Source organism: Cuculus canorus, chromosome 34 (genome assembly GCF_017976375.1).
Source record: "Cuculus canorus isolate bCucCan1 chromosome 34, bCucCan1.pri, whole genome shotgun sequence".
NCBI lineage: Eukaryota > Metazoa > Chordata > Aves > Cuculiformes > Cuculidae > Cuculus > Cuculus canorus.
Window position 1 is genome coordinate 1,365,959 of NC_071434.1, and position 23,404 is coordinate 1,389,362.

Consider the following 23,404-nt stretch of genomic DNA (forward strand, 5'->3'; position numbering starts at 1 on the left):
ATCGCCCATTTCCTCCCCATTTCCTCCCCCAAATCCCCTATTTCCCCCTCCAAACCCCCATTTCCCCCTCTAAATCCCCCATTTCCCCCTCTAAATCCCCCATTTCCCGCCATTCCCCTCCATTTCCCATTTCCCCCCCAAATCCCCCATTTCCCCTTCAAAACCCCCCATTTCCTCCCCCAAACCCCCAATTCCCCCTCCAAACCCCCCATTTACCCCTCTAAACCCCCCATTTCCCCCCATTTCCCCCTCCAAACCCCCCATTTCCTCCCCCAAACCCCCCATTTCCCCTCCAAACCCCCATTCCCCCTTCAAAACCCCCCATTTCCCCCCAATTCCCCCTCCAAACCCCCCATTTCCTCCCCCAAACCCCCAATTCCCCCTCCAAACCCCCAATTCCCCCTCCAAATCCCCCATTTCCCCCTCCAAATCCCCCATTTCCTCCCCCAAACCCCCATTCCCCCTCCAAACCCCCCAATTCCCCCTCCAAACCCCCATTTCCCCCTCTAAATCCCCCATTTCCCCTTCAAAACCCCCCATTTCCCCCCAATTCCCCCTCCAAATCCCCCATTTCCCCCTCTAAATCCCCCATTTCCCCCTCCAAACCCCCCATTTCCCCCTCCAATCCCCCATTTTCCCCCATTTCCCCCTCCAAACCCCCCATTTCCCCCTCCAAACCCCCCCATTTCCCCCTCCAAACCCCCCATTTCCCCCCAAAACCCCCATTTCCTCCCCATTTTCTCCCCCAAACCCCCATTTCCCCCTCCAAACCTCCCATTTCCCCCTCCAAACCCCCATTTCCCCCTCCAAATCCCCCATTTCCCCCATTTCCCTCCATTTCCCCCTATTTCTCACTCCAAACCCCCCATTTCCCCCTATTTCCCCCTCCAAACCCCCATTTCCTACCCATTTTCTCCCCCAAACCCCCATTTCCCGCTCCAAACCCCCCATTTCCCCCTCCAAACCCCCCATTTCCCCCCCATTCCCCCTCCAAACCCCCCATTTCCCCCTCCAAACCCCCCATTTCCCCCCATTTCCCCCTCCAAACCCCCCATTTCCCCCCAAACCCCCCATTTCCCCCTCCAATCCCCCCATTTCCCCCTCCAAATCCCCCATTTCCCCCTCCAAACCCCCCATTTCCTCCCCCAAATGCCCCAAATCCCCCATTTCTTCCCCCATTTCCCCCCATTTCCCCCCCATTTCCCCCTCTAAACCCCCATTTCCTCCCTCAAACCCCCATTTCCCCCCCATTTCCCCCCCATTTCCCCCTTCCCCCCCCTTTTACCAGGAGCTCTTCCTGTTCCTCGCGATTTCCGGCCAATCCGTAGGTGGGAATTTCCCCCAAAGTGCGACAGAATTCCGAGGTGGCGTTAAAAACGATGTTTCCTCCGCGCGGATCCGTGGGGGGCGGCGCCGCCCCTCCCCCCCCCCCCCGCGCCCCGAATCCGCTCCAACACCTGAAAAAAAAAAGGGGGGGTTCGGGGAGACCCCCCCAAAAAATAAACCCCTTCCCAACACCAAAACAGCCCCAAAAACCACTGAATTCACCCCAAAAGAGCCCTAAAATCCACTCTAAAATGACCCCCCCGGAACTGAGCCCCCAAAATCGCCCCAAAATCCGCCCCTGAACCCCAAAATCAGCCACAAAGTCCCCCCAAAAGTAAAGACACCCCAAAAAATGCCCTAAATCGCCCCAAAAGGAATCCAAATGAAACCAAAGACCCCCCAAAATCACCCCAAAACGCCCTTTGAACCCCAAAATCGCCATTAAAACTCCCCCAAAAGTAAAGACACCCCAAAATCACCCCAAAACACCCTTTGAACCTCAAAATCAGCCTCAAAGTCTCCCCAAAACCCAAAGACACCCCAAAAAACGCCCTAAATGGCCCCAAAAAGAGCCCCAAAGAAATAAAGACCCCCAAAAGTCCCCCCCAAAATCACCCCAAAATGCTCTTTGAACCCCAAAATCACCCTCAAAGTCCTCCCAAAAGTAAAGACACACCAAAAAATGTCCTAAATCGCCCCAAAAAGAGCCCCAACGACACAAAGACCCCCCAAAAGTCCCCCCGAAACCCCCAAATCACCCCAAAAAGCCCCCAAAAGTGCCCCCAAACCCCCCAAAAAGACCCCAAAGACCCCCCAAAACCCCCTAAAAAGACCCCAAACCCCCCCCAAAAGCCCCCCCAAAAGCCCAAGAGCCCCCCCAAAATAAAGACCCCCCAAAACCCTCAAATCACCCCTAAAACCCCCCCAAAACACCCCTTTCAACCCTCAAATTTTGGGGTGCTGAGAAGAATCCCTCAGATTTTGGGGTGCTCCGAGGTAACCCCTCTATTTTTGAGGTCCTCCCTCAACTTTTCGGGGTGCTGAGGGGGTGGGTCCTCAACTTCTGGGGTGCTCAAGGGGGTCCCCCAACTTTTGGGGTGCTCAGAGGGGTCCCCCAATTTTTGGGGTGCGATAAAACCACCCAAAAAGCCTTAAAATCTTGGGGTGTGGCTCAAGTTTTAAGGCCTTATGAAGGGAATCGTTGAGGTTTTGGGGTGCTGAGGGGGTCCCTGAGGGTTTTTTTGGGGTGTCTGTGAGGTTTTGGGGTGTCGTTAAGGTTTTGGGGGACCCCCAAACCTTTTCGGTCGCGTTCTGTCGTAACTGTTGGAGCTGTCGGAGGCGTCGTCCTCGTTCCAACTGTAATTGCAGCTCCCGTTCGGCTTCGTCCTCTTCCAGAGGCGCCGGAGAATCCGGGGGGACCTCCTCTGTAAAATCCAAGGGGTGATAATAAAAGGGGGGACCCCAAAATTCCAGGGGGGGACCCCAAAATCCCGGGGAGGGACCTCAAAAGGGGAGAAAAACGGCTCAAAAGTCGTTGCGCCCTCAAATCAGAGCGCCTTAAAGATATTGGGGGACCCCTTCTGGGAGAAATGGGGGTTCACAGGGAGAGGGGGGACCCCAAACTATAAGGGGTGACCCCAAAATATAAGGGGGGACCCCAAAATTCCAAGGGGGACCCCAAAGTTTGGAAGGAGGACCCTGAAAGTCAAGGGATGTGGCTCAGAGCATCAGAGCTGTGAGGACGCCCCAAAAAGCATTGGGGACCCCTTCGTGGAGAAATGGGGGTTCATAGGGAGAGGGGGGACCCCAAAATAAGAGGAGGGACCCCAAAATATAAGGGGGGACCCCAAAATTCTAAGGGGGACCCCAAAGTTTAGAAGGAGGGCTCTGAAAGTCAAGGGATGCGGCTCAGAGCGTCCAAGCTGTGAGGACCCCCCAAAAAGCATTGGGGACCCCTTCTGGGAGAAATGGGGGTTCACAGGGAGAGGGGGGACCCCAAAGTATAAGGGGGGACCCCAAAATTCCAGGGGGGGACCCCAAAATCGCGAGGAGGGACCTCAAAAGGGGAGAAAAACGGCTCAAAAGTCGTTGCGCCCCCAAATCAGAGTGCCTTAAAGATATTGGGGGACCCCTTCTGGGAGAAATGGGGGTTCACAGGGAGAGGAGGGACCCCAAAATATAAGGGGGGACCCCAAAATTTCCAGGGGGACCCCAAAATTCCAGGGGGGGACCCCAAAATCGCGAGGAGGGACCTCAAAAGGGGAGAAAAACGGCTCAAAAGTCGTTGCGCCTCCAAATCAGAGCGCCTTAAAGATATTGGGGGACCCCTTCTGGGAGAAATGGGGGTTCACAGGGAGAGGGGGGACCCCAAACTATGAGGGGGACCCCAAAATATAAGGGGGGACCCCAAAACTCCAAGGGGGACCCCAAAGTTTGGAAGGAGGGCCCTGAAAGTCAAGGGATGCGGCTCAGAGCATCAAAGCTGTGAGGACCCCCCAAAAAGCATTGGGGACCCCTTCTGGGAGAAATGGGGGGGTCATAGAGAGAGAGGGGACCCTAAAATAAGAGGGGGGACCCCAAAATATAAGGGGGGACCCCAAAATTCCAGGGGGGGACCCCAAAATCCCGAGGAGGGACCTCAAAAGGGGAGAAAAACGGCTCAAAAAGTCATTGTGCTCCAAATCAGAGCGCCTTAAAGATATGGGAGAAATGGGGGGGGGGAATCTATGGGGCAGAGGGGGCACTTGTGGGGCAGGAAAAGGCACTTATGGGGCAGAGGGGGCACTTATGGGGGTGAAGAAGGCACTTATGGGGCAGGAAAAGGCACTAATGGGGCAGAAAAGGGCACTTATGGGGCAGGAAAAGGCACTTATGGGGTGAAGAAGGCACTTATGGGGCAGGAAAATGCACTTATGGGGCAGGAGGAGGGACTTATGGGGTGGAGAAAGCACTTATGGGGCAGAAGGGGGACTTATGGGGCAGGAAGGGGCACTTACGGGGTGGAAGAGACACTTATGGGGCAGGGTGGGATACTTATGGGGCAAGAAAAGGCACTTATGGGGCACGATGGGACACTTATGGGGCAGAAAAGGGTATTTATGGGGCAGGAAGGGGAACTTATGGGGCAGAAGGAGGCATTTATGGGGCAGGAAAAGGCACTTATGGGGCAGGAAGGGGCACTTATGGGGCAGGAAGGGGCGCTTGTGGGGCAGGAATAGGGACTTATGGGGCAGAGGAGGCACTTATGGGGCAGGAAAGGGTACTTAAGTTTAAGTCCCTCTTTCTGCCCCATAAGTGTTCCCTCCTGCCCTATAAGTTCCTCTTCCTGCCCCATAAGTGCCTTTTCCTGCCCCATAAGTGCCCTTTCCCATCCCATAAGTGCCCCTTCAGCCCCATAAGTGCCCTTTCCCGCCCTATAAGTGCCCCCTTCACCCCATAAGTGCCCTTTCCCGCCCTATAAGTGCCCTTTCCTGCCCCATAAGTGCCCCTTCCTGCCCCATAAGTGCCCCCCCCGCCCCACAGCTGCCCCACAAGTGCCCCATTACCATCGCTGCTGCTCTCCACTTGGGGGTCGCGGTTCTCGGGGGGTTCCGGGGGGGTTTTTTCCTGCCCCTCCCCCCCTTCTTCCTTCCCCCCTTTTCCTTTCTCTTCCTCTTCCTTTTCCACCTCCTCTCCCTTTTCCACTTCCTCTTCCGCTTCCTCTTCCTCTTCCTCCTTACGCCGCCCTCGGCCGCGAGTCCTGGGGGGGGAAAAGGGGGGTCAGAACCCCCCAAAACCCCTATAGATGCCATAAGACCCCCCCAAAACCCCTATAGGTGCCATAAGACCCCCCCAAAACCCCTATAGATGCCATAAGACCCCCCCAAAACCCCTATAGATACCTTAAGACCCCCCCAAAACCCCTATAGGTGCCATAAGACCCCCCCAAAACACCTATAGATGCCATAAGACCCCCCCAAAACCCCTATAGATGCCATAAGACCCCCCAAAACCCCTATAGGGACCATAAGACCCCCCCAAAACCCCTATAGATGCCATAAGACCCCCCAAAAGACCCCATAGGTCCCCCCCAGACCCTATAAGTGCCCCCCAACACCCTATAGGTGCCCCCCCGGACCCTATAGGTGCCCCATCAGACCTTATAGGTCCCCCTTCACACCCTACAGGTGCCCCCCCGGACCCTATAGGTGCCTCATCAGACCCTATAGATCCCCCCAACACCCTATAGGTGCCCCCCAAGACCCTATAGGTGTCCCCCCACCCCCTATAAGTACCCCTTTAGACGCTATAAGTGCCCCATCAGACCCTATAGGTGCCCCCAACACCCCATAGGTGCCTCCCCGGACCCTATAGGTGCCCCCCAACACCCTATAGGTGCCCCCAACACCCCATAGGTGCCTCCCCAGACCCTATAGGTGCCCCCAACACCCTATAGGTCCCCCCACACACCCTATAGGTCCCCCCCAGACCCTATAGGTGCCCCATCACACTCTATACGTTCCCCCCCACACCCTATAGGTCCCCCCAACACCCCATAGGTGCCCCATCAGACCTTATAGGTCCGTCTTCACACCCTACAGGTGCCCCTTCGACCCTATAGGTGCCCCCCACACCCTATAGGTGCCCCTTCAGACCCTATAGGGGCCCCCAACACCCTATATATCCCACACACAGCCTATAGGTGCCCCTCCAGACCCTATAAGTGCTCTCCAGACCCTATAGGTGCCCCATCACACTCTATAGGTGCTCCTTCAGACACTATAGGTGCCCCCCAACACCCCACAGGTGCCCCTTCAGACACTATAGGTGCTCCTTCAGACCCTATAGATCCCCCCACGCACCCTATAGGTGCCCCCCAACACCCTACAGATCCCCCCCAGACCCTATAGATCCCCCCAAACACCCCATAGGTGCCCCATCAGACCCTATAGATCCTCCCCCACACCCTATAGATCCCCCCAAAAACCCTATAGGTCCCCCAACACCCCATAGGTGCCCCTTCAGACCCTATAAGTGCTCTCCAGACCCTATAGGTGCCCCTTCACACCCATAAGTGCCCCCCAGACCCTATAGATCCCCCCCAACACCCTATAGGTGCCCCCCAACACCCTATAGGTGCCCCATCAACCTCTATAGGTGCCCCCTAAGACCCTATAGCTCCCCCCCAGGCCCTATAGGTGCCCCCAAACACCCTATAGGTGCCCCTTCAGACCCTATAGGTGTCCCCCAACACCCCATAGGTGCCCCTTCAGACCCTATAGGTGCCCCCCACATCCTATAGATCCCCAAAAAAAACCCTATAGGTCCCCCCCCACACCCTATAGGTCCCCCATCAGACCCATAAGTGCCCCATCAGACCCTATAGATCCCCCCGAACACCCTATAGGTGCCCCCCCACACCCTATAGGTGCCCCCCAACACCCTATAGGTGCCCCCCCCAGACCCTATAGGTGCCCCCACCTGGATCCGAAGTCCCTATAGGGGTCGGGGGGGGCTCCGGGCAGGAGTTCATCCGCCTTTAACGCTTTCTCCTTCCTCCGAAGGCGACGGACGCGGCGGCGACACCGGCGGAAACCCTCGCGCTGAATTTGGGGGGAAAGGAGAAAAAATTGGGAATTACGGAGCCATAAAAAGGTCAGAAATGGTAAAAATAATGAAATAAAGAAAAAAAAAGGAAAAAAAATAAAACAGCGGCAAAAAAATTGAAATAAGTGAAATTTTGGGAAAAATTTCAAAATTTTTTGCAAAATTTTGAAATTTTTCACAAAAATTTTTTCACAAAATCTTGAAATTTTTGGCAAAACTTTGAATTTTTTGCAAAATTTTGAAATTTTCACAAAATTTTTGGCAAAATTCTGGAATTTTCACAAAATTTTTGGCAAAATTTTGACATTTTCACAAAATTTTTGGCAAAATTTCAAAATTTTTCACAAAATTTCAAAATTTTTCACAAAAATTTTTTCACAAAATTTTGAAATTTTTGGCAAAACTTTGACTTTTTTGCAAAATTTTGACATTTTCACAAAATTTTTGGCAAAATTTTGACATTTTCACAAAAATTTTGGCAAATTTATGACATTTCACAAAAATTTTGGCAAAATTTTGAAATTTTCCACATAATTCCAAAATTTTTCACAAAATTTCAACTGAAAATACTCAAAATCCACTCAATTCTCCACAAAATCTCCAAATTTTCACAAATTGTCCTAAAATAACCTCTAAATATCTCAAATTTGCCTCAAAAATCTTCAAATTGCTCCTAAATTTCATGAAATTGCCACAAAAATCAAATAATTCCCAAAAAATAGTGAAATGCCCACAATTTAACTCAAAATCTCTGCAAAAAACACAAATAAGGGCTAAAAAATACCCAAATATCCACAATTCACCTCAAAATTGATGTAAAAAACCCAAATAAGGCCCCAAAATACCCCCAATTCACCTTAAAATTTCAGAATTTCCAATAAATATTCCCAAATTTCCCCTCAAAAGACCAAATAACCCTCAAAAAACCTCAAATAGTACAAATTTGCTTTAAAATTTTCAAATCACTGCAAAATACTTCAAATCCTCCCCCAAAAAAATGAAATGAACCAAAAAAAAATTTCAAATAAACCAAATTTCCGCCAAAATTTACAAATTTGTCTCAAAATTTCCCCCAAAAGGCTCCAAATACCTCTTTTTCTCCTCAAAATCTTCAAATCCCCTCTGAGCGCCGCAAATCCCCCCCTGAACCCCCAAATCTCCCTCTGAACCCCCCAAATCCCCCTCTGACCCCCCCAAATCCCCTCCTGAACCCCCAAATCCCCCCCGAACCCCCAAATCCCCTCCAACCCCCCAAAACTCCCCAATTCTCCCCCTGAACCCCCAAATCCCCTCCTGAACCCCCAAATCCCCCCTGAACCCCCAAATCCCCTCCAAAGCCCCTCTGACCCCCCCAAATCCCTCTCTAATGCCCCAAATCCCCCCAAATCCCCCCCTGAACCCCCAAATCCCCCTCTGAACCCCCCAATTCCCCCTCAAACTCCTAAATCCATATCTAACCCCCCAAATTCCCCCCAAATCCCCTCTGACCCCCCAAAATCTCCTCTGATACCCCAAATCCCCTCCAAATCCCCTTCTGACTCCCCCAAATCTCCCCCCGAACCCCAAATCCCCCCCTGACCTCCCCAAATCCCCCCCGACCCCCCCAAATCCCCCCTGAACCCCCAAATCTCCCTCTGAACCCCCCAAATCCCCCCTGAACCCCCAAATCTCCCTCCAATCCCCCCAAATCTCCCCCTGAACCCCCAAATCTCCCTCTGATCCCCCCAAATCCCCCTCTGACCCCCCCAAAACCCCCTCCAATCCCCCCAAATGCCCCCCTGAACCCTCAAACCCCCCTCCAACCCCCCCAATTCGCCCTCTGAACCCCCAAGTCTCCCTCTGACACCCCCAAATCCCCCCCTGAACCCCCAAATCCCCCTCTGACCCCCCCAAATCCCCCTCCAACTCCCCCAATTCGCCCTCTGAACTCCTAAATCTCCCTCTGACCCCCCCAAATCCCCTCCAATCCCCTCAAATCCCCCCTGAACCCCCAAATCTCCCTCTGACCCCCCCAAATCTCCCTCCGACCCCCCCTGAACCCCCAAATCCCCCTCTGACCCCCCCAAATCCCCCTCCGACCCCCCCAAATGCCCCTTGAACCCCCAAATCCCCCTCTGACCCCTCCAAATCCCCCTCTGATCCCCCCAAATCCCCCCCTGAACCCCCAAATCTCCCTCTGACCCCCCCCAAATCCCCCTCTGATCCCCCCAAATCCCCCCTTGAACCCCCAAATTTCTCTCTGATCCCCCCAAATCTCCCCCTAAACCCCCAAATCCCCCTCTGAACCCCCAAATCCCCCTCAAACCCCCCCAAATCCCCCCCTGAATCTCCCTCTGACCCCCCTGAATCCCCCCCTGAACCCCCAAATCCCCCCCTGAACCCCCAAATCCCCCTCAAACCCCCCCAAATCCCCCCCTGAACCCCCAAATCCCCCCCTGAACCCCCCAATCCGCCCCCGCACCCCAACTCACCATCTCTTGGGGGGTGAGGTAGTCGTGGGCGGGGCGCAGCGGCGGCAGTTGGAGGCTGTGGGGGGCGGGGCCGGGGGGGGCGGGGCCGGGGGGGACCCCCAAATCCGCGGGGAGCGCCCCCCCCGCCCCGAGGCGGAAGGAGGGCCGCGCCGGAGCCTCCGAGTACTGCGGCAGCGGATCCCGACGGAGCGCGGCCTGCGGAACACCCCGACGGCGCCGCCGTCACGCGGGAAACGCACCGGAAACCAACCCGGAAACCACCCGGAAATGACCCGGAAATGACCCGGAAATGATGGGGAAACGACCCGGAAACAATAAGGAAACAACGGGGAAACAACATGGAAGCAATGGGGAAACCACCAGGAAACAACGGGGAAACCATGGGGAAACAACGGGGAAACAATGAGGAAACAACAGGGAAACAATGGGGAAATAGCAGGGAAACAATGGGGAAACAATGGGAAAACAATGGGGAAGCAATGGGAACACAATGGGGAAACAACATGGAAGCAATGGGGAAACAACAGGGAAATGACAGGGAAACAATGGGGAAACCACAGGGAAGCAATGGGGATACAATGGGGAAACAACAAGGAAACAATAGGGAAACCACAGGGAAACAACGGGGAAGCAATGAGGAAGCAACAGGGAAACCACAGGGAAATGACAAGAAAATGACATGGAAATGACAGGGAAACAATGGGGAAACAACATGGAAACAACGGGGAAACCACAGGTAAAAGACAAGGAAATGACAGGGAAACAACGGGGAAATGACATGGAAATGACAGGAAAATGACACGGAAACAACAGGGAAACAACACGGAAATGACAGGGAAACAACATGGAAGCAATGGCGAAACAAGAAGGAAACCACAGGGAAACAACAGGGAAATGACAAGGAAATGACAGGGAAACAATGGGGAAAGAATGGTGAAACCACAGGGAAATTACAAGGAAATGACGGGGAAACGATGGGGAAATGACACAGAAACAATGGGGAAACAACGGGAAAACAACATGGAAGCAATGGGGAAACAATGGGGAAACAACGGGGAAACCACAGGGAAATGACAAGGAAATGACACGGAAACAATGGGGAAACCACAGCAAAAAGACAAGGAAATGACAGGGAAACAACAGGGAAATGACAAGGAAACTACAGCGAAACAACATGGAAGCAATGGGGAAACAATGAGGAAACAACAGGGAAATGACAGGGAAACAATGGGGAAACAACATGGAAGCAACGGGGAAACAATGGGGAAACAATGGGGAAACCACAGGGAAGCAACGGGGAAGCAATGAGAAAACAACGGGGAAACCACAGGGAAATGACAAGGAAATGACAGGGGAACAACATGGAAACGACAGGGAAAAAATGGGGAAACAACATGGAAGCAATGGGGAAACAACAGGGACACCACAGGGAAACAACAGGGAAATGACAAGGAAATGGCAGGGAAACAATGGGCAAACAACAGGGAAATGCCAAGGAAACGACAAGGAAATGACAGGGAAATGACATGGAAACAATGGGGAAATAACGGGGAAACCACTGGGAAATGATGGGGAAACGACAGGAAAACAACACCAGAATCACACAGGAACCGTAGGAAAATCACAGCCAAAAGACAAGGAAACCATAGGGAAACAACATGGAAGCAACGGGGAAACAATGGGGAAACGAGGGGGAAACAACATCAGAATCATACGGGAACCATAGGAAAACCACAGCCAAATGACACAGAAACCATAAGGAAACAACGAGGAAACAATGGGGAAACAACAGGGAAACAACATAGGAACACCACCAGAGCGACACGGAAACCACAGGGAAACAACACAGATACTACAAGGAAACAACAGGGAAACAACAGGAAAACAACATGGGAACAACAAAGGAGCAGGAGGAAAACAACAGGGAAGCAACATAGGAACAACACCGAAGCGACAGGGAAACGACAAGGAAATGAGAGGGAAACGACAGAGAATCCACATGGAAACAACAGGGAAAGCACAGGGAAATGACAGAGAAGCAACACAGAAACAATACAGAAGCCACGGGGAAACAACGGGGAAACAACGGGGAAACAACGGGGAAACAATGGGGAAACAACATGGGAACGACACCAAAGTGACACAGAAATAACACGGAAACCATACGGAAACAACAGGGAAAAGAGGTGGAAACCACAGGAAAACCACATAGAAATAAGAAGGAAAAAACATGGAAACCATACAGGAATCACACGGAAAAAACAGGGAAACTACGGGGAAGCCAGAGGAAAACAACACAGAAATGACAGGGAAATGACAGGGAAACCACAAGGAAAAGATGGGGAAACCACAGGGAAACAACGGGGAAACAACAGGGAAACACATGGGACGCCAAGATGGCGTCAGCTGAAAGGACAACACAGGAGGAGCCAAAATGGCGGAAAATGACATGAAGTGACACAAAATGGGGGAAAAACATGTGAACAAAGGAGAAAATATGGGATAATGGTGGAAAAGACAGGAAAACACGGGATAACAAGATGGCGTCGGCCAAGAGGACAAGGCGGGAGGAGCCAAGATGGCGGCCGGTCACCTGCGCGGGCGCCGGCGCCTCCTCGAGGTCGTAGGGGTCGTAGTTGGGTTTCTTCTTGCGCAGCTCCAACGCCTCTCGCGCCCTCTCGGCCGCCGCCAAACCCGCGTTCTCCAACACGTCCTCACGCTCCTCCAAGACTCCTGCGGACAAAATGGCCGCCAGAGCTCCAAAATGGCTGCCGTGGAAACAAGATGGCCGCCGAGACTCCAAAATACGTCCATGAGGGACGATATGGAGCTTCTGGTGGCCTCAAAGTCAACGAGAACGTTGTGTTCCTTAAGAAGAACTCAACCGTTTATGGTGGTCTTGAAGACACCACAACCTCCATGATGGTTCCTGGTGGTCCCACAACCTCTGTGCCCTCTCCCGGTGACCCCACGGCCATTGTGACCCCAAACCATGACCACAAAAACCAATATGGAGCTTCTGGTGGCCTCAAAGTCAACGAGAACGTTGCATTCCTCAAGAAGAACTCAACCATTTATGGTGGTCTTGAAGACACCACAACCTCCATGTTGGTTCCTGGTGGTCCCACAACCTCTGTGTCCTCTCCCACGGCCATGGTGACCCCTTTGGTGACCTCTTTTCTCCTCACCTTTGTCCTTCAAGGTCAGGACTAAGGTTTCGCCCTCTTTGAAGGCCTCCAAATCGTGTTCCACCGTCAACCCCTGAAGGTCTCGAGCGCTGTAGAGCTCCTGAGAGGACACGAGGAGACGCGTGAGGCCGCGCGAGGCCACGAGAAGACAGAAGACGACCTCCAACTCACCCTTTTGCGGCGCAGGAAGTCCTCTTCCACCAAAGAGCTGACGCCGAATTCTTGGTCCATCTCCTCCAGAAGTTTGGCCTGAGGTGAGAAAAGGACCCAGAGGACCAAGTGGGGGTCAACAAAGTGCTCCAAGCGGCTCGAAAATGGCTGAAAAACGCTCCGAATTCGACAGAAGTACTCAAAATTGATCAAAAGTCATCAGAATTAATCAAAATTAATCTAAAATCATCAAAATCGCTCATCGAAAGTCACCAAAAGTCATCGAAATCCATGGAAACGTCATCAAAATCCATCAAAAAGTCATTAAAATCCTTCAAAACTCATCAAAATCCATCAAAATGTCATCAAAATCCATCAAAATGTCATCAAAATCCGTCGAAATGTCATCAAAATCCGTCGAAATGTCATCAAAATCCGTCGAAACGTCATCAAAATCCATCAAAAAGTCATCAAAGTCTGCAGAAATGTCATCAAAATCCGTCAAAACGTCATCAAAATCGGTCAAAATGTCATTAAAATCCATCAAAACGTCATCAAAATCCATCAAAACGTCATCAAAATCCGTCAAAACGTCATCAAAATCCATCAAATGTCATTAATATCCGTCGAAATGTCATCAAAATCCATCAAAACGTCATTAAAATCCATCAAAAAGTCATCAAAATCTGCCAAAAAGTCATCGAAATCCATCGAAACGTCATCAAAATCCGTCAAAAGTCATCAAAATCCGTTGAAACGTCATCAAAATCCATCAAAACGTCATCGAAATCCATCGAAACGTCATCAAAATCCGTCAAAACTCATCAAAATCCGTCAAAAAGTCATCAAAATCCATCAAAAAGTCATCAAAATCCATCAAAACGTCATCAAAATTTATCTAAACCGTCAAAATTCATCAAAATCCATTGAAATGTCATCAAAATCCATCAAAGTATCATCAAAGTATCATCAAAATATCATCAAAATCCATCGAAGGTCATCAAAGTCCCTCAAAGCCCATCAAAGCCCCTCAAACCTCATCAAAGTCCCTCAAAGTCCCTCAAAAATCCATCAAAATCTATCAAATTCCATCAAAATCCATCAAACCTCATCAAAGTCCACCAAAGTCCCTCAAAATCCCCTCAAAGTCCCTCAAAGTCCACCAAAGTCCATCAAACCTCATCAAAGTCCATCAAAGTCCCTCAAAGTCCCCTCAAAATCCCTCAAAGTCCCTCAAAGTCCCCTCAAAATCCCTCAAAGTCCCTCAAAGTCCCCTCAAAATCCCTCAAAGTCCCTCAAACGTCATCAAAGTCCCTCAAAGTCCCTCAAAATCCCCTCAAAATCCCTCAAAGTCCATCAAAGTCCCTCAAAGTCCCCTCAAAGTCCCTCAAAGTCCCTCAAAGTCTCCTCAAAATCCCTCAAAGTCCCTCAAAGTCCCCTCAAAATCCCTCAAAGTCCCTCAAAGTCCCCTCAAAATCCCCTCAAAGTCCCTCAAAGTCCCCTCAAAATCCCCTCAAAGTCCCTCAAACGTCATCAAAGTCCCTCAAAGTCCCTCAAAGTCCACCAAAATCCCTCAAAGTCCCTCAAAGTCCCTCAAAGTCCCTCAAAGTCCCTCAAAGTCCATCAGAGTCCATCAAAGTCCCTCAAAGTCTCCTCAAAGTCCCTCAAAGTCCATCAAAATCCATCAAAATCCATCAAAATCCATCAAAATCCCCTCAAAATCCCTCAAAGTCCATCAAAGTCCATCAAAGTCCCTCAAAGTCCCTCAAAACCCTCAAATGAAGGCCCCAAACCCCTCCAAATCTCCCAAATTTCGCGTCGCCCACAAACCTTTTCCCCCATATTCTTTTTTTTTTGGGGTGCTGGGCTGAACCCCAATCCTGAGAGGCCCTTTTGGGGGTGTTGAACCCCAATCCTGAGGGGCCCTTTTGGGGGTGTTGAACCCCAATCCTGAGGGGCCCTTTTGGGGCTGTTGAACCCCAATCCTGAAGGGCCCTTTTGGGGCTGTTGAACCCCAATCCTGAAGGGCCCTTTTGGGGCTGTTGAACCCCGATTCTGAGGGGCCCTTTTGGGGGTGTTGAACCCCGATTCTGAGGGGCCCTTTTGGGGCTGTTGAACCCCAATCCTGAGAGGCCATTTTGGGGCTGTTGAACCCCGACTCTGAGGCCGTTTTTGGGGGTGTTGAACCCCGATTCTGAGGGGCCCTTTTGGCGGTGTTGAACCCCAATCCTGAGGGGCCATTTTGGTGGTGTTGAACCCCAATCCTGAAGGGCTCTTTTGGGGCTGTTGAACCCCGATCCTGAGGGGCCCTTTCGGGGCTGTTGAACCCCAATTCTGAGGGGCCCTTTGGGGGTGTTGAACCCCGATTCTGAGGGGCCCTTTCGGGGCTGTTAAACCCCATTCTAAGGGGCCCTTTTGGGGCTGTTGAACCCCGATTCTCAGACCGTTTTTGGGGGTGTTGAACCCCGATTCTGAGGACCCTTTTGGGGGTGTTGAACCCCGATTCCGAGGCCGTTTTTGGGGCTCCCCCCGTCCCCCCTCACCCGTTTCTGGGCCATCTCCTTCTGGCGCTGCAGTTGGCGGCTGCGCTCGATCCACGCGGCCGCGTCGTCCAACCACGGCGCCTCCTCCCCCAAGGGCCGCACCTTCCTGGGGGGGCACAAGGGGGTGGGGGGACCCCTCAATTTGGGGGTCCCCACAATTTAGGGGTTCCCACAATCCATGGGGAGCCCCAAAATTCCACCTCAAACGCTCGATGTAAGCCCCAAAATGGTCGTCTTCTTCAAAGGAGGTTCAATCGATCGCTGTGAGGATCGATGTCGGTGATCCCCAACTTTGGGGCCGCACCCCCAAATCTATGGGGCGCCCCCAAATCTATGGGGCACCCCCCAAATCTATGGGGCACCCCTAAATCTATGGAGCATCCCCCAAATCTATGGGTCACCCCTAAATCTATGGATCACCCCCAAATCTATGGGGCACCCCCAAATCTAAGGGGCACCCCCCAAATCTATGGATCACTCCCCAACTATGGGTGTGTCCCCCAAACCCTTCTGCCCCCCAACTTTGTGCCCCCCAACCCCTCTGCCCCCCACTTTGTGCCCCCCCAAACCCCTTTGCCCCCCAACTTTGTGTCCCCCCAAACCCCTCTGCCCCCCACTTTGTGTCCCCCCAAACCCCTCTGCCCCCCAAAACCCCTCTGCCCCCCACTTTGTGCCCCCCAACCCCTCTGCCCCCCAACTTTGTGCCCCCAAACCCCTCTGCCCCCAACTTTGTGCCCCCCCAAACCCCTCTGCCCCCCAACTTTGTGCCCCCAAACCCCCTCTGCCCCCCACCTTTGTGCCCCCCCAAACCCCTCTGCCCCCCAAAACCCCTCTGCCCCCCACTTTGTGCCCCCCAACCCCTCTGCCCCCCAACTTTGTACCCCCAAACCCCCTCTGCCCCCAACTTTGTACCCCCAAACCCCCGTCCCCCCATTCCTTGTGCCCCCCAACTCCTTCTGCCCCCCAAACCCCTCTGCCCCCCACTTTGCGCCCCCAAACCCCTCTGCCCCCCAACTTTGTGCCCCTAAACTCCTCTGCCCCCCAACTTTCTGCCCCCCAAACCCATTTGCCCCCAACTTTGTGCCCCCAAACCCCTCTGCCCCCCAACTTTGTACCCCCCAAACCCGTCTGCCCCCCAAAACCCCTCTGCCCCAACTTTGTGCCCCCCAACTTTGTACCCCCAAACCCCTCTGCCCCCCAACTTTGTGCCTCCCAACTCCTTCTGCCCCCCCAAACCCCTCTGCCCCCCAACTTTGTGCCCCCAAATCCCTCTGCCCCCCAACTTTGTGCCCCCAAACCCCCCTGTCCCCCCATTCCTTGTGCCCCCCAACTCCTTCTGCCCCCCCAAACCCCCCTGTCCCCCCATTCTTTGTGCCCCCCAACTCCTCCAGCCCCCCAAACCCCCCTGTCCCCCCATTCTTTGTGCCCCCCAACTCCTCCAGCCCCCCAAACCCCCTGTGCCCCCCCTTTCGGCCCACCCGAGGCGTTGGTTGAGCAGCCGTTTCTCTTTGGCGGCCGCCAAGCGCTCGCGGATCTCCTGACGCTGTCGCTGCGCCAACGGGTTCAGAGCTTCGGCCACCACCGGCTCCTCCTGCGTCCCCGCCTCTGCGGGGGAGAAACACCCCGAAATACAGAGGGGACCCCAAAATCCGGGGAGCCCAGGGCAGAAAATGGGAGGGAAAGGGGGAAAATGGCGGAAGAAGGGGCACAAAATGGCGGAAAAGGGCTCAAAATGGTGGGAATGAGGGGGTTCAGAGGCTCAAACACCATTGGGTCCTCCTTTATCCCCACTTCTGGGGGGCAAAAAGCGGGGGGGACCTCAAAATAGAGAGAGAACCCCAAAATTGGGGGAATAGAGGGGAGAAAATGGGAGGAAAGGGGGAAAATGGTGGGAGAAGGAGCACAAAATGGCGGAAAAAGGGCTCAAAATGGTGGGAATGAGGGGGTTCAGAGGCTCAAACACCACCGGGTCCTCCTTTATCGCCATCTCTGGGGGTATAAAATGTGGGGGGACCCCAAAATAGAGAAAGGACCCCAAAATTGGGGGAATAGAAAAGAGAAAATGGGAGGAAAAGGGGGAAAATGGTGGGAGAAGAAGCACAAAATGGCGGAAAAGGGCTCAAAATGGTGGGAATGAGGGGGTTCAGAGGCTCAAACGCCACCGGGTCCTCCTTTACCCCCATCTCTGGGGGTACAAAATGTGGGGGAACCCCAAAATAGAGAAAGGACCCCAAAATTGGGGGAATAGAAAAGAGAAAATGGGAGGAAAAGGGGGAAAATGGTGGGAGAAGAAGCACAAAATGGCGGAAAAGGGCTCAAAATGGTGGGAATGAGGGGGTTCAGAGGCTCAAACGCCACCGGGTCCTCCTTTGTCCCCAATTCTGGGGGTATAAAATGTGGGGGGACCCCCAAATAGAGAGAGAACTCCAAAATTAGGGGAATAGAGGGGAGAAAATGGGAGGGAAAGGGAGGAAAATGGTGGAAGAAGGGGCACAAAATGGCGGAAAGGGGCTCAAAATGGTGGGAATGAGGAGGTTCAGAAGCTCAAACGCCACCGGGTCCTTCTTTAACCCCATCTCTGGGGGCATAAAATGTGGGGGGACCCCAAAATAGAGAGTGAACCCCAAAATTGGGGGAATAGAGAGGAGAAAATGAGGGAGAAAAGGGGAAAATGGTGGAAGAAGGGGCACAAAATGGAGGAAAAAGGCACAAAATAGTGGGAATGAGGGGGTTCAAAAGCTCAAACGCCATCAGGTCCTTCTTTATCCACATCTCTGGGGGTACAAAATGTGGGGGGACCCCAAAATAGAGACAGAACCCCAAAATTGGGGGAATAGAGGGGAGAAAATGGGAGGAAAAGGGAGAAAATGGCGGAAGAAGGGGCACAAAATGGCAGAAAAGGGCTCAAAATGGTGGGAATGAGGGGGTTCAGAGGCTCAAACGCCATCGAGTCCTCCTTTATCCGCATCTCTAGGGGTATAAAATGTGGGGGGACGCCAAAATAGAGAGAGAACCCCAAAATTGGGGGAATAGAAAAGAAAAAATGGGAGGGAAAGGGGGAAAATGGTGAGAGAAGGAGCACAAAATGGCGGAAAAGGGCTCAAAATGGTAAGAATGAGGGGATTCAGAGGCTCAACCACCACTGGGTCCTTCTTTATCCTCATCTCTGGGGGTACAAAATGTGGGGGACCCTAAAATAGAGAGAGAACCCCAGAATTGGGGGAACAGAGGGGAGAAAATGGGAGGGAAAGGGGGAAAATAGTGGGAGAAGGAGCACAAAATGGCGGAAGGGGCCTAAAATGGTGGGAATGAGGGGGTTCAGAAGCTCAAACGCCACCGGGTCCTCCTTTATCCCCATCTCTGGGGGTATAAAATGTGGGGGGACCCCAAAATAGGGAGAGAACCCCAAAATTAGGGGAATAGAGGGGAGAAAATGGGAGGGAAAGGGGGAAAATGGTGGTAGAAAAAACACAAAATGGCGGGAAAAGGCACAAAATGGTGGGAATGAGGGGGTTCAGAGCCGCGGTCACCACTTTCTCCTCCTGTGTCCCCATTTCTGGGGGGTGGAACAGGAAAGGAACCCCAAAATAATGGCGGAACCCCAAAACACAAAAAAATACGGAGGCAAAGTAACGTGGAGGAACTCAAAATGGTGGAAGAACGGCCCCAAAATGGTGGAAAATGAGAAAATACGGTGGAATGGGGGGGGGCAAAACAAGGAGAGCCCAAAATGGGGGTAAAAAAGGGGGAACAAAGTGAGAAGAACCCCAAAATTTGTGGGAATGGGGCATAAAATAAGGGAGTAAAGTGGGGGGGACCCCAAAATACGGTGATTTCAACGAGGAATTGAAACGTAAGAACCCCAAAACGCGGAACAAAGAGAACCAAAATTATATCAAATTGAAAAAAACCCCCAAATTACAGATAAAAAATTGAGAAAATAACTCAAAATGAAGAAAAATGGGGGGCAAAAAGAGGGGTACCCCAAAATGGGGGTTCGGGGGGTCCTCACCTTTCTTGGCCGGCGCCGAATCCAGCGGTTTCAGCCCCAGTTTTGCCCGGAGTTTGCTGAGAGAGGAGAAAAAATGAAGGGGGAACCCCCAAATTGGGGAGTGGACCCCCAAATTAAGGGGGTTTGGGGATGGGGGACCCCCAAATTGAGGGGGTTTTGGGGGGTCGCGGGGGGTGTCTCACTTGGTCTCTTCAACGCTGAGAGAGGTTTCCCCCACGGGGGTTTTGGCGGGAGGAGCTGAAAGGGATTAATTAGGGGTCGTTAATTAATTAAACCTCTTGACACCCCCAAAATCGTCTTCTTGGGGCACCCCCAAAACCTCCCAGCCCCCCTAAATCCCCTCCCTGTGCCCCCCAAACCCCTCAGAACCCCCAAACCTTCTCTCTACACCCCCTAAATCCCCTTTACGCCCCCGAATTCCCTTCTTACGCCCCCAAATCCCCTTCATACGCCCCCAAATCCCCTTCTTGCACCCCCAAATTCCCTTCTTGCGCCCCCAAATTCCCTTTTTACGCCCCGAATTCCCTTCTTACGTCCCAAATTCCCTTCTTACGCCCCCAAATTCCCTTCTTACGCCCCCACATTCCCTTCTTACACCCCAAATCCCCTTCTGACGCCCCCAAATCCCCTTTTTACGCCCCCAAATTCCTTTCTTACACCCCAAATCCCCTTCTTATACCCCAAAATTCCTTTCTTATGCCCCCAAATTCCCTTCTTACGCCCCCAAATCCCTTTCTTACACCCCAAATTCCCTTCTTACACCCCAAATTCCCTTCTTATGCCCCCAAATCCCCTTCTTACGCCCCAAATTCCTTCCCTACACCCCAAATTCCTTCCCTACACCCCAAATTCCTTCCCTACACCCCAAATTCCTTTCTTACGCCCCCAAATCCCTTTCTTATGCCCCCAAATTCCCTTCTTACACCCCCAAATCCCCTTCTTACTCCCCCAAATCCCTCCCAACACCCCTAAATCTTCTCCGTCCGCCCCAAACACCCCCCAAAACCCCTTTATATACCACTCAACTCCTCCAAACCTCCTCCCTGTAACCCCCAAGTCCTCTTCTTATCCCCCCAAACCCCTTCTTTAGGCCCCCAAACCCCTTCTTACCCCCCAAAATCCTCTTCTTACCCCCCAAAATCCTCTTCTTACCCCCCAAAATCCCCTTCTTACCCCTCAAAATCCTCTTCTTGCTCCCCTAAATCCCTTTCTTACCCCCCAAGCCCCTTTCTTCCCCCCAAATCCCCTCCTTGCCCCCCCAAACCCCCTCCCCGTGCCCTCCACCACCCCAAATACCACTCTTGTACCCCCCAAATCCCTCAAATCTCCTCTCTAGGAACCCACGCACCCCCCCAAATCCCCTTCCTGCCCCCCCAAATCCCCTCCCCGTGCCCCCCACCCCCCCAAGCCCCACACTTGCACCCCCCAAACTCCCCCTATTCCCTCTTTAAGACCCCACACACCCCCCAAATGCCCTTCTTACCCCCCCAAACCCCCTCCTTGTCCCCCCACATCCCCTCCTTGCCCCCCCAAATCCCCTTCTTGGCCCCCAAATCCCCTCCCCGTGCCCACAACCCCCCCAAACCCCACACTGACACCCCTCAAACTCCCCCTATTCCCTCTTTAAGACCCCACACAGCCCCCAAATCCCCTTTTGACCCCCCAAATCCCATTCTTATCCCCTCAAATCCCCTTCTTCCCACCCCAAATCCCCTTCTTACCCCCCAAACCCCCTTCGTCCCCCCTCAAACCCCCTCCCCATGCCCCTAAACCCCCCAAACCCCACACTTACACCCCCCAAACTCCCCCTATTCCCTCTTTAAGACCCCCCAAATCCCCTTCTTACCCCCCAAATCCCCTCCTTGCCCCCCAAAACCCCTTCTTACCCCCCCAAACCCCCTTCTTGCCCCCAAATCCCCTCCCCGTGCCCCCAAACCCCCCACTTACACCCCCTAAACTCCCCCTATTCCCTCTTTAGGACCCCCAAATCCCCTTCTGACCCCCCCGTACCCCCTCCCCCGCACCCCCAAAGCCCCGTTCCTGCCCCCTCACCGCCGTCCTCCCGCTCCTCTCGCCGCTCTCGCCGCCTCCTCTCGCCGTCTCCGCTCCGGCCATGGCTCCCCCTGCTCGGCTCCTCGCCGGCCGCTCTCCTCGATCCTCCTGATGATGATCCTCCTCCTCCCCGTTCGCCCCGGGAGCGGCTCCTCTTTCCCCGTCGCTCCCCGCCACGGTGCCGGTGTTTGCGGTGCTCGCGGGGACGCCCCGAACTACCACCTCCACCACCTCCACCTCCTCCTCCTGCGCTTCCCCCTCCCGGAGCCGCCGCCGCCGGTTCCTCCGCCGCCTCAGAGCCGCCCCGCTTCTTCGCCGAACCCATGGCGGAGGCGCCACTTCCGGTACGGACTGAGCCACTTCCGCCCGCGCGGAGTGACTTCCGGGGGGGCGAGCAAAATGGCGGAGCGATGCCGTACAACAAGATGGCGGCGGCGGCTAGGGTAATGCCTGTGGGCGGTAGCAAAATGGCGGCGCCCGCTTGAGCAACAAGATGGCGGCGTTTCAGGGGTAAAGGAAGAGCCTTGAGTGTAACGGCAACCAAAATGGCGCAGACCTGGAGGTGCAATAAGTCGGCGGTACTCTTATCCTTAAGCGCTCATTACAGAGAAACTAAGATGGCGGCGCTACCGCGCCTTTCAAGGTCAACAAAATGGCAGGGGATGAAAGGCCAGAAAAAAATGGCGGCGGGAGTGGAAGAAACCATATGGCGGCTTGGGGGGGGAGGCTTAATGGTGGAACTTGAGGGGGGGATGGAGAGGACTGGGAGGATCCAGAACCCTCAGAACCGTTACGAAGGGTGGGATTGAGCGGTTAGAGGGCCCCTCGAGCCCCTATAGAGGCTGAAAATGTCGCCTCATTTAACGAAGGGTTGCGCGCCCCCCCCACGCGCACTTTGAACGGGGCGGGAGGAGGCGTGGCTGAGGGATGGAGGGGCGTGGCCTGGGGCGGGAGGGGAGCGGCGATGGGGAATGAGGGGTGTGGTTAGACGACGGAGGGGCGTGGCCTGAGGCCGGAGGGGGCGTGGCCACGCGCGGCTATAAAAGATGGCGCCTCAGCCCCGCCCCTTCACTGCGATCAGAGGCGACGCGGAGGTAATGGAGGGGGGGAGGGCGGCAGAGGAGAGATTTTGGGGTTCCAGGGAAGACCCCAAGTTTCTCCCTTAAGGATTTTGGGGTCCCGCTGAGAATTTTGGGGTCCCCTACAGGGAATTTGAGGTTTTCAGGGAGAATTCCAGGCACTCCTCGAGGCTTTTGGGGTCCTCTCGAGGCTTTTGGGGTCCCCTCAAGGCTTTTGGGGTCCCCTCGAGACTATTGGGGGTCTCAAAGAGGATCCTAAGCTTTTCCCCTATGGATTTTGGGGTCCTTTGGGAAGTTTTGGGGTGTCTAGAGGGGCTTTGGGGTTCCCAGAGAGGCTCCTGAGCGCTTCCTTGAGGGATTTTGGGGTCCCCCTGTGAATTTTAGGGTTCCCAAAGAGGTTTTGGGGTCTCCCTGAAAATTTTGGGGTCCCCGAAGAGGTTTTCAGGACCCAGAGAAGAGCCTACGCTCCTCCCCTCAAGGCTTTTGGGGTTCCTTCAAGGCTTTTGGGGTCCCCAAAGGGGTTTTGGGGGTCCCAGAGAGGATCCTAAGCTCCTCCCTGAGGGATTTTGGGGTCCCTCGGGGAGTTTTGGGGTGTCTGGAGGGGCTTTGGGGTTCCCAGAGAGGATTCTAAGCGCCTCCCTGAGGGTTTTTGGGGTCCCTCTGTGAATTTTAGGGTTCCCAGAGAGGCTTTGGGGTCTCCCTGTGAATTTTGGGGTCACCAGGGAGGTTTTGGGGTCCCAGAGAGGAGCCTAAGCTCCTTCTCTTAAGGATTTTGGGGTCCTCTCAAGGATTTTGGGGTCCCCAAAGAGGTTTTGGGGGTCCCAGAGAGGATCCTAAGCTCCTCCCTGAGGGATTTTGGGGTCCCTCGGGGAGTTTTGGGGTGTCTGGAGGGGCTTTGGGGTTCCCAGAGAGGATCCTCAGTGCCTCCCTTAGGGTTTTTGGGGTCCCCCTGTGAATTTTAGGGTCCCCAAAGAGGTTTTGGGGAGCCCAGAGTGGA

The 23,404-nt window shown here is 53.6% G+C and overlaps 1 protein-coding gene across 1 annotated transcript in view; it reads right to left on the bottom strand.

Moving 5' to 3' along the window:
- The window catches only part of SART1 (spliceosome associated factor 1, recruiter of U4/U6.U5 tri-snRNP), a 51,132-nt gene extending 29,222 nt beyond the window's left edge, over positions 1-21,910 (bottom strand). Inside the window, exons 1-13 of the mRNA XM_054052465.1 lie at positions 21,329-21,910; positions 19,459-19,513; positions 19,277-19,332; positions 16,743-16,869; positions 15,265-15,370; positions 12,743-12,820; positions 12,572-12,671; positions 11,977-12,116; positions 9,384-9,578; positions 6,787-6,908; positions 4,872-5,065; positions 2,623-2,750; positions 1,439-1,457 (exon numbers count right to left, since the gene is read on the bottom strand). Of these exons, the coding sequence (XP_053908440.1) occupies positions 1,439-1,457; positions 2,623-2,750; positions 4,872-5,065; positions 6,787-6,908; positions 9,384-9,578; positions 11,977-12,116; positions 12,572-12,671; positions 12,743-12,820; positions 15,265-15,370; positions 16,743-16,869; positions 19,277-19,332; positions 19,459-19,513; positions 21,329-21,653 (1,645 nt within the window). The 5' untranslated portion in view covers positions 21,654-21,910. The remainder of the gene's footprint in view (positions 1-1,438; positions 1,458-2,622; positions 2,751-4,871; positions 5,066-6,786; positions 6,909-9,383; positions 9,579-11,976; positions 12,117-12,571; positions 12,672-12,742; positions 12,821-15,264; positions 15,371-16,742; positions 16,870-19,276; positions 19,333-19,458; positions 19,514-21,328) is intronic.
- Positions 21,911-23,404: the final 1,494 nt, after the last annotated feature.